The following is an 11,194-nucleotide window of genomic DNA, read 5'->3' as shown; positions in this document are numbered from 1 at the left end:
CGGTCCGGCAGGCAGTCTCATCCAGGACTGGCTATCTCGGCCTGTCATGGCAATGGAAGCTTCCAGCCCAGTATTCCAGTAGCACAGCGTGGCGGTCTCATCCTGGCTGTGTCTTCAGGGTATTCCATCATTCCTTAATTGATTTTCCCTGAACCCAGGAGCCATTAACCGAAATGTGATGAACTTTGTCTTAATTTTACCTTTTTATTATCATGTGTGATTTCTGTCATTTATATAGGCACTGTGGTAGGCAACTTATAAAACTTTTCACTGTATTTTTCATGTAAAAGCACATCTCAATAAATTTGAATTCTATTCTATTCATTTTAAAGTAAATACAATTTTTCCTTATTGTTACTGATTCTAAGTTAAAGATCGTCACAACCACCATTATCAACATTAGGATCATAGAATTCCCTACAGTGTGAAAGCAAGACATTCAACCTATCAAGTCCACACCAACCCTCTAAACAGCATTCCATTCACACCAAACCTGCAACCTTATCTCTAACCCGACATTTCCCAAGGTTAATCCAACTAGCCTGCACATCCTTGGACACTATGGGCAATTTAGCACAGCCAACCCACCTAAATTGCAGAGTCACAGAGTCATACAGAATGGAAACAGACCCTTCAGCCTAACTAGTCCATGTTGAACATTATCCCAAACTAAACTAGTCCTACCTGCCTGCTCCTGGCCCATATCCTTCCAAACCTTTCCTATTCGTGTGCTTATCCAAGTATCTTTTAAACACTGTAATTGTACCCACATCCATCACTTCCTCATGAAGTTCATTCCACATGCGAACCATCCTCTATCCAAAATTTGCCCCTGTCTTTTTTAAATCTCTCTCCTTTCACCTTAAAAATGTGCTCTCTAGTCTTGAAATCCCCCATCCTAGGGGGAAGACAAATGCCATTAACTCTATCTACACCCTCGTTATTGTACAAACTTCTATAGTATCGCTTCCCAACCTCCTACGCTCCAGTGAAAAATGTGCCAGCTTATCCAACCTTTCTTTATAACTCATAATTTCTATACCTGCAACATCCTTGTAAATCCTTTCTGAACCCTCTCCAGCTTAATAATATCCTTTCTATAACTGGGCAACTAGAACTGGACACAGTTCTTATTGGTAGTTATCTTACAGGACCAGTAATCCAGAGGTTTGGGAGACATGAGTTCAAATCCCACCACCACAACCAGGAAATTAGTTCAGTAAGATATATAAATCTGGAATTAGAAATTATCATGTGGAATTTGCACATTCTCTCCATGCATGGGTTTCCTATGGGTGCTCCTATTTCTACCCACAGTCCAAAGATGTGTAGGTTAGGTGGATTGGCCATGGTGAAGAGGTTAGAGGGGTGGGTCTGGGCGGGATGCTTTTCAGAGGGTCGGTGTGGACTCGATGGACTGAATGGCCTGCTTCCACACTGAAGGAATCTATGAATTTAGTTTCAATTGTGAGAGATTTTATGCTGTGGATCCCCATATAACCAGCTGTGACTCAAGGGTCAGTCAAACCCATTTCACATAAAAACTGGATATAAGAAACTTTTATCACATTAGCTCATTTGCTTCAAACCCTGGTCCCTGAAGTAAGAAATAATGCTGTAGCAACTCAGACCACAATTCAAAAGAAATCGACACAATTTTGTGACTTTTCCAAGGAATTCTTTTATATTACTGAATTCAATGGCTGAATGCAGGATCGTAAATATCAAGCTTTGGTCATTGTATCAGAAATAATCAATTTTACTGTTTCACTGTTAACTTTCTAAACACCACTGGCAGAATGTACCACAACCACTGAGGTCTGGATATACGACGTTGTGAACACAATCTTTTTCTCAGCTCTGCAGTTATGAAATGAATGATATTGCACGCTGACACTTAATTTACCAACCAACTGTTGATTATTAATAGCTCCCTGCTGGAAACTGTTGAGAATTATTCCCAGAGATAGATCCTGATTCAATTTAAGCAAATATTTATGTCCGCTGATACAATATTGAAATGCCAGGTTTCTGCCAGAAGGGTCTACGGTGAATAAAGATAATAGCATTAGCTGTATGACTCCATGACTCTGTTCAATTTAGGTGGGTTGGCCATGCTAAATTGCCCGTAGTGTCCAGGGATGTGCAGGCTAGGTGAATTAACCTTAGTATGGAATTCCAATAATTCTATGAGCGGTGTAGAATTTTCCACCCCGGATCCTGAGTGTGAATGAAGAGAACGAATTGCGATCTGCCTTCTATGAAACACAATGTCTTATCTTGCTATTCAAAAGAATGCAGGCTAGCTATGGGTTCCATCATTTTGTTGGTTAGCTTTAGATGTTGGAAAAAGTCATGAGTCTTCTGTTCTCAAGAGGCATCACTGACTTGAAAAGTTAACTTGATTTCCGTCCACAAGATGCCACCAGAGTGACTTGTCCTGGCAATTTCTGTTTTTGTTTCTGATTTCCAGCATCCACAATTTTGTTGTTTTTTTTAAGCAGTCTTGACTACCTGGCATATCGGTTAGCACTGTTGCCTTACAGTGCCAGGGACCAGGGTTCAATTCCAGCCTAAGGTGACTGTCTGATTGGAGTTTGCACATTTTCCTCGCACCTGCATGGGTTTCCTTCAGGTGCTCTGGTTTCCTCCCACAGTCCAAACATGTGCAGGTTAGGTGGATTGGCCATGGGAAATGTAGGATTACAGGGATAAGGAGGTGGGTCTGAGTGGCTTGTGTAGGGGTTCTATGATTTTAGGATTTTGTTTAGTTACACTGTAGAAAGGGAAGAAACCCAAATCTGGCCCACATCTGCCAATTCTTACAACACCAGGTGACCAGCTTAGCTTTCAAAATATAATGAAGAAAAGGGGGTAGAAACAGGCTAAAGACAAATATGAAATACAAACAATATCAAAGAGAATGCAAACAGAAATGGAGAACAACTTACATAATATACAGCCAAGACTCCATTCCCACAGCGGCCATAAACACCAGCCTGAATGAGAAGAAATGCATAGTACAGTATTTGCAGGATAAAACAACATTACAAATCCACTATTCTAATCAATAACATCTATCCCACCACTATAATCAATAATCTCAGTCTCTCCTATTGCAAGATATTCTCACCTACTGTGGTCAATAAAGCAGTCACAACCACTGTAATTAACAGGGGTATCGATGGCCCTGTGATATTATCGCCAGGCCGGAGACCTTGGTAATGTTCAAAGGACCTGAGTTCAAAACTTGGCAGATTGTAGAATTTGAATTCAATAAAAATCTAGAATTACAAGTCTAATGATGACCATTAAGTTTCATAAAGACCAATTTGGTTCACTAATGTCCTTCAGCCATCCTTACCTGGTCCTCAGTTACCTAAAACCCCCATCATTTCTACCATAATCAATAATCCCAATCTCATCCACTGTAATCAATAACTCTAGGCCCACATACTGTAGTGAATAGGTCCTTAAACCAAAAGGGGTGGGAAGAATCAGGTTGGGACGATTTTGAAATCTCAAGAGAATAAGTCAAGGGAATTGTACAGATTTTGTACAGTGGGACAGGCAGGACAGAGAGTTTAACAGAAATCAGCAACTAAGGTCCATGCAAAGAGTAGTGATTATAAAAGGCTCTTTATTCTGACACAGAAAGCATTTTCAAAATAGATAAACTAATTGCATAGAGATAAATGGTTTTGTTCCAAGAACCATTCCAGAGACATATTTGCATGGTAATGAAAGAGTTGGAAAATAAATATTCCTGGCTGCAAAATGCTTCAAAGATACTGGCAGTATGGAAAATGATGAGGAATAGTAACAACATCGACTGCAAGGACCTTATTTCAGAAAGTCAAGAATTTGAATCAGCATGGCTGGAGATTAGGAAAAACCAATGGCCACAGAAAATTGCGACAGAAGCAGCTCATAGGCTCTCTAACAGTAGTTGTACCATTGGACAATGTATTAAACAAGAAAAACTGGAGTTTCTACAAAGGTAACATATAAATCATGAGGGACTTCAACCCGTGTGTAGACTGGGCAAATTAAATTGGCAATGGTAAGTCTACAGATAAGTTAATAGAATGCATTGCGATAATATCCTGGAACAACACTGGTGAAACCAACTAGGAATAAAGTTATTTTAGATGTAGCATTGTATTATGAGGCAGGTTTAATGTATAAAAGAGCCCCTTGTAAAAAGTGATCCCTATACAACTGAATTCCATAGAAAGTTTGAGAACATGCTCTGTTCCAAAAGAAGTCTCATACTTAAACAAAGCCAGTACATAGCTGAGGGTAACTGGATATATAGACCAGAAGTGATGGTAGTAGGTAAGCAACGGGAAACAAATCAAGAAAAATTCAAAATGTTTGACAAAAATAAGTTCCACTAAAAAAAAGCTCAGCAAGAAAGATTTAACTAGACCTTTCTAAGGAAGTTAGAGGTAGTAATAAATTAAAAGAAGTTTATAATGTTGCATTTAGAAGAACTTCTTAAACTAAAGGAAAAACAGAAAGTTTATAAAAATAGAAAAGTGGAAATGAGAGCAACACAGCTAGGAATATAAAAATGAAATATAATGGCTTTCACAAGCATATAAAAGAAGACTAGCTAAAGTGAATGCTGGTGTCTTAAAGGCAGAGATGGAAAATTGTATCATGGGGAATGCAGAAATGGCACAAAGATTGAAACCACATTTTGCACTGGATTTTCAGAGAATTGGCAAGATTTTGCAGACTTTTAATGATGGTGATAAGACCTGGATGCAGAAATTCCACACCCACTTCCAATAAATTATTATTCAAATTTTTGACATACTTTGCTTTTTCAGGTTAACTTGAGGTAGTCCAGACGCTTTCAAAGTCTGAAGTGAACAACGATTTAAGGATGCCATTTCATTCTGCTACTACACAGTGGCTACGTGACTGGATGCTGCTGCCATCAATTCAAAATGACATTCCGGCTACCATGAAACATTGTTCTATCAGCACAAGTGCAATCCCAAGTGACATTCTCCATGGCAACATCTCCACCAAAGTCAAGCTGCAAACCAATCGACACTCTTTCCCCCTGTAATATAAATTGGTGTGATAATTTGGTGTTTGGCCCATCAGATCAAACAGCATGTTTCTTTGGATGTCAGCAATAAGAACAGTCCAAACTATATACAATAGCCCACACTTGCAAAATCCAAAACAAAACATTGACCATACGATGGGATTCCATACTGGGCATTAGTTGCTGAACAATTGATTGTACTAATTTAGGATATTCAGCTGAGCTCATAACATGATTCATTCATGCAACATATGCAGAGATCATTGTCGGCAATCAAAACAAATTTATTCAAGCGTTACATTCGTTTGAAATGTCCTAGAGCTTAGGGAGGCTATAATTCCCTGTGGCTTTCTCCACGACAACATCTCCACCAGAGTCAACTTGCAAACCAATCAACACTCTTTCCCCCGTTATAATTTGATTTTTGGCATTCTTGTATTTTCCTGATGGAGGCAAAATGAAAAGCTTCAGTAAATGCTCTCTTTTCAGTAATATTTAAGTGTTGTACTACAAAGTCATTATTTTAGAAGTTTATTTTGTTTCTTCTCCACATGGCTCCTGAGGTCTGCCCATGATAGATACTGGGTGGATTGATATCAAAGATTTGAAAGGCTATTGGCATGAGTCCAGCAACAAGTTGGCATGGAGGATTTGGTAAAGTGGGTTGGGGTCATGAGTTGGCATGCAGTGTAAATGTCACTGGATTTGTAATGCCGAGAACCAGGCTAATACTCCAAGGTCATGGATTAAAGTACCATCAGGGCAGCTGCCAAAATTGAAATTCATGAAACAAAATCACATGTGAACAACAGTCTCAGTAAAGGTGACAACAAAACAAGAGGGTGCAAAGGAGGTTCACTAGGTTGATTCCGGAGTTGAGGGAGTTGGCTTATGAGGAGAGACGGAGTAGATTGGGATTATATTCATTGGAATTCAAAAGATTGAGGGGGGATCTTATAGAAACATATAAAATAATGAAGGGAATAGATAAGATAGAAGTAGAGAGGATGTTTCCACTGGCAGGTGAAGCTAGGACAAGAGGGCATAGCCTCAAGATTACAGGGAGCAGATTTAGGACTGAATTGAGAAGGAATTTCTTCACCCAGAGGGTTGTTAATCTATGGAATTCCTTGCCCAGTGAAGTAGTTGACGCTACTTCAGTAAACGTTTTTAAAGAAAAGGTAGGTATTTTTTTGAACAATAAAGGAATTAACGGTTGCGGTGAGAACGCGGGTAAGTGGATCTGAGTCCACGAAAAGATTAGCCATGATCTTATTGAATGGCGCAGCAGGCTCGAAGGGCCAGACGGCCTACTCCTGCTCCTAGTTCTTATGTTCTTAAAACAATAATCGATTATCACCAAACGCCATCTGGTTCACTCATGCCCTCTAAGAAAGGAAATCTGCCATCCTTACTTGGTCAAGCTTACGAATGGTTCCAGATTCCAGATTCTAAAATGGCCTAGCAAGCCATTCAGTCCCAGGGCAACTAGGGATGGACAACAAATGCTGGCCTTGCTGGTGATGCCCACATCTCATGAAAAAATAATTTTTAAAAATGAGTTTCTATAGGATGAGAGACACAAGGTGGCAAATATTTGCTGTGCCAACTAAGAACAATCATGGACATTGGTTAGGGGCATGAGTTGGCTTGGAGGGTTATGGGGGTTATGAAGAGTGGGTGAGGTGCACATGTTCCAGCTTTGAGTTAACACTAGAAGTGAGGAGATGTCCAAGTGTGACGGATAAGGGTTACTGGCCTGATTGCTTCCCAGAAGGTACACTGTCCATCCCTGGCCACCTGGGTTCTGTTTCCTGATTCAGCAAGCTCATCTCCATCTCGTAAGCAACTACTACTATGGTAGATTGGGGAGACCAGATTCTGGATGCTTTAAACTGAGATGGATATGCTGGGTCAGAAAATTTCCCAGCTCCAGTGGCCTACATCAGGAGTGGAAATCCATCCCTTTGTATTGCCTTTGTTGTAGAAGATAAAAATTGCACATCAAAAATACAGAATAACCAAGGGCTTAGTAACAGTAAGGAATTTAAAGCAATTAATACCAGAGGAGAAAAGAACGAGTGACTAAGGTAATTAAAAGCTGACAAATCCCTGGGACCTGATCACTTAAATCCTACGGTTCTAAAACAGGTAGCTGCAGAGATAATAGATGGTTATGATTGTCCAAAAGTCCTTAGATTCTGATGTAGTTCCATTGGAATTTAGCAAATATAACAATGCTCTTCAAGAAAGGAGCAGGAGAACTGGGGAATTCGGTTGGAATCAAGAACCAGAGTGTACAATTTAAAAACCAGGAACTCCCCATTTATGTCCGAGATGGGGAGCAATACATATTCAAGGTTGTGTTAGATAGATTTTTAACTGACAAGTGAGTTAATTGGGTCTGGCAGTAAAGTGAAGTTATGACCACAATCAACTTAGCTATGACCTAAATGGTGAAGCAGACTGGAGAGGCCAGGTAGCCTACTCATCCTCCTAAGTTTGTTCGGTCTTACAATCAAGGCCAGATGGCCTAACATTAATTGCCAGGAAAATGATAGCATCTATTCGTAAAAGGTCTTAACATGCACTTGAAAATCGTAGTGTCTTCAGATAGAGCCATCATGATCTTATGAAAAGAAAACTGTGCCTGACAACCTGTTAGTTTTTTTGAGGATACAAATAGATGAAGGAGAGCCATTAGAGGTAATGTAGTTAGATTTTCAAAAGGTTTAAGTAGAGTGCCACTGTTGAAATCTTCATTTTTTAAATCAATTTTTGTTTATGGAATCATAGAATCCTTGAGACCTAACAGATGAAGGTGACCATTGGGCAAACAGCAGCAGCTTGTTCTAAAAAGGACAAACAAACTAATATTTGTTTATGAGACCAGACCTTGAAGTAACTGCAGGTTGATTCTTGTTCAAATAACACTCTAGAAGTTTTGGCTCCGGTGTGTATTATGCTCAGACAGTAGACGTTTGAAAATAAACAGGGGCCTCATGGGGAGATGCATACCAACAGAATGTTGAAAACAAAAACAGAAAGAGAAATCAATGTTTGAATTGGCTTTGAACTGTGTTTTGTCAAAAGGATTGTGGTAGCCAAAGCTACAGGTTTGAGATTTCACGGCTCCCTTGTTATCTTCTTATTATTAACTTACTGAAAGTTTAGAGAATAGAATCTCGGTTACAAGTACCATGTGAATATTATTTGCAGTCTATTGGAAGCTATTTGCATGCAGTGTCTTCAGAAACCTAACAAAATTCCGAAGAATGGTCACTAGACTTGAAATGTTAAATCTGTTTTCTCTCCGCAGATGCTTCCAGATCTGCCGACTTTCTCCAGCAATTCCTGATTTTAACATACAATCCTATGAGCTTGTGATGTTACGGCTTAAGTGAATTGGCCAGTCACATGTCATTTATATTTTTCTTTTGATTTATCTCTTAAACTGTGTCTGTTTGTCTGTCTCCATGTTGTAACACCACACAAAAAGTTAACCATGCAAGATAATCACAAACTTAGAGGTGATATATTTCCACGGATTGATGATTAGTTAAAAAACAAGAAGCGGCAGCACTGATAAAAGGCCATTTTCACATTAACAAGCAGTAACTAGTGAAGTATCACAATGATCAGTTCTAAAGTTTGAACTATTTACAATCTGTATTAATGACTCAGGTGAAGAAACAGAGTGTCACATCTAAGTTTACTGAATATACAAATCTACGTGACAAAAAAAACTGAACATCCCAGAAAGAGGCTGAAAAATGATACAGGCAGCTTAAATCAGTGGGCAATAAGATGACAGATAGAGAATTAATAGAGCAATGAGAGATTATTCACATTGACAGTAAGAATAGAAAAGCAGAATATTTTTAAAAGGTATGAAATTTCTAAATGTTCACAGAGATATGTGAGTTTTCAAACTAGGAACACAAAATTACCATGCAGATACTGCAAGGACTCAGGAAACAAATTTATCAAGTCGGTGTTAATTGCAAGGGCAAGTGGCGAAAGGACTGGCACGATAAAGAGGGGCTTCCTTTCATAGTATGGATTAGGGTACAAATTCTGGTACAGAAAGGAGCTGTACGAATGGGATGGGTTCCAGCTGAATCAAAGTGATGCATTTTGGAAGATAAAATTCAGATGTGAATTATACAATAAATGGGAGAACCCTTAGGAACACTGACATACAGTTGGATCTGGGTGTACAGGTCCACAGATCCCCGAATGTGGCGACACAAGTGGATAAGGTGGCCAAGTAGGCATATAGCATGCTTGCCTTCATTGGCTGGGGCACCGAATATAAAAGCTGGCAAGTTTCATTACAGCTGTACAAAACTATAGTTAGGCCACATTCAGAATACTGTGTGCAGTCCCACCAGAAGGACATGCAGGGAAGGTTTACTAGGATGTTGCCTGGTCTGGAGGGTTTTAGGTATGAGGAGAGGTTGCATAAATTTAGAGATAGTAGGAACTGCAGATGCTGGAGAATCTGAGATAACAAGGTGCAGAGCTGGATGAACACAGCAGGCCAAGCAGCATCATAGGAGCAGGAAGGCTGACGTTTCGGGCCTAGACCCTTCATCGAAAATGGGGGAGGGGAAGGGGGTTCTGAAGTAAATAGGGAGAGAGTGGGAGGTGGATAGAAGATGGATAGGTGGAGAGGATAGGTGGAGAGGAAACAGACAGGTCAAAGAGGCGGGGATGGAGCAAGTAAAGGTGAGTGTCGATGGGGAGGTAAGGAGGAGATAGGTCAGTCCAGGGAGGATGGACAGGTCAAGGGGGCGGGATGAGGTTAATAGGTAGGAAATGGGGGTGTGGCTTGAGGTGGGAGGAGGGAGGAAGAACAGGTTAGGGAGGCGGGGACGAGCTGGGCTGGTTTTGGGTTGTGGTAGGGGGAGGGGAGATTTTGAAGCTTGGGAAATCCACATTGATACCATTGGGCTGCAGGGTTCCCAAGCGGAATATGAGTTGCTGTTCCTGCAACCTTCGGGTGGCATCGTTGTGGCACTGCAGGAGGCCCAGGATGGACATGTCGTCTGAGGAATGGGAGGGGGAGTTGAAATGGTTCGCGACTGGGAGGTGCAGTTGGTTAGTGCAAACCGAGCGTAGGTGTTCTGCAAAGCGCTCCCCAAGCCTCCGCTTGGTTTCCCCGATGTAGAGGAGGCCACAACGGGAACAGCGGATGCAGTATACCACATTAGCAGATGTGCAGGTGAACATCTGCTTGATGTGGAAAGTCTTCTTGGGGCCTGGGATGGGGGTGAGGGAGGAGGTGTGGGGGGGGGGGGGCAGGTGTAGCATTTCTTGCGGTTGCAGGGAAAAGTGCCGGGTGTGGTGGGGCTGGAGGGGAGTATGGAGCGGACAAGGGAGTCACGGAGAGAGTGGTCCCTCCGGAAAGCAGATAAGGGTGGGGAGGGAAAAGTGTCTTTGGTGGTGGGGTCGGATTGTAGATGGCGGAAGTGTCGGACGATGATGCGTTGGATCCGGAGGTTGGTGGGGTGGTACATGAGGACGAGGGGGATTCTGTTTTGGTTGTTATTGCGGGGACGGGGTGTGAGGGATGAGCTGCAGGAAATGCGGGAGACACAGTCGAGGATGTCCTCGGCCACTGGGGGGGGCGGCGGGAGTTGCAGTCCTTGAAAAACGAGGACATCTGAGATGTACGGGAGTGGAATGCCTCATCCTGGGAGCAGATGCGGCGGAGGTGAAGGAATTGGGAATAGGGGATGGCATTTTTGCAGGAAGGTGGGTGGGAGGAGGTGTATTCTAGGTAGCTGTGGGAGTTGGTGGGCTTGAAATGGATATCGGCTTCTAGGTGGTTGCCCGAGATGGAGACAGAGGTCCAGGAAGCTGAGAGAAGTGTTAGAGATGGTCCAGGTGAACTTAAGGTTGGGGTGGAAGGTGTTGGTGAAGTGGATGAACTGTTCGAGGTCCTTGTGGGAGCACAAGGCGGCGCCAATACAGTCATCAATGTAACGGAGGAAGAGGTGGGGTTTACGGCCAGTGTAGGTACAGAAGACGGATTGTTCCACGTAACCTACAAAGAGGCAGGCATAGCTTGGGCCCGTGCGGGTACCCATGGCCACCCCATTTGTCTGTAAGAAGTGGGAGGAA

The 11,194-nt window shown here is 41.8% G+C and overlaps 1 protein-coding gene across 1 annotated transcript in view; it reads right to left on the bottom strand.

Annotated features, from left to right (window-relative positions):
- Nucleotides 1-1,781: 1,781 nt before the first annotated feature.
- The window catches only part of LOC125486257, a 14,744-nt gene continuing 5,331 nt past the window's right edge, over nucleotides 1,782-11,194 (bottom strand). Inside the window, exons 2-3 of the mRNA XM_048612963.1 lie at nucleotides 2,952-2,999; nucleotides 1,782-1,973 (exon numbers count right to left, since the gene is read on the bottom strand). Coding sequence (XP_048468920.1) covers nucleotides 1,782-1,973; nucleotides 2,952-2,999 — 240 coding nt within the window. The remainder of the gene's footprint in view (nucleotides 1,974-2,951; nucleotides 3,000-11,194) is intronic.

This window comes from Rhincodon typus, chromosome 27 (genome assembly GCF_021869965.1).
Source record: "Rhincodon typus isolate 14 chromosome 27, sRhiTyp1.1, whole genome shotgun sequence".
Lineage (NCBI taxonomy): Eukaryota > Metazoa > Chordata > Chondrichthyes > Orectolobiformes > Rhincodontidae > Rhincodon > Rhincodon typus.
Note: the sequence above shows the minus strand (reverse complement) of the source record. Positions and strands in the feature narration are given on the sequence as shown.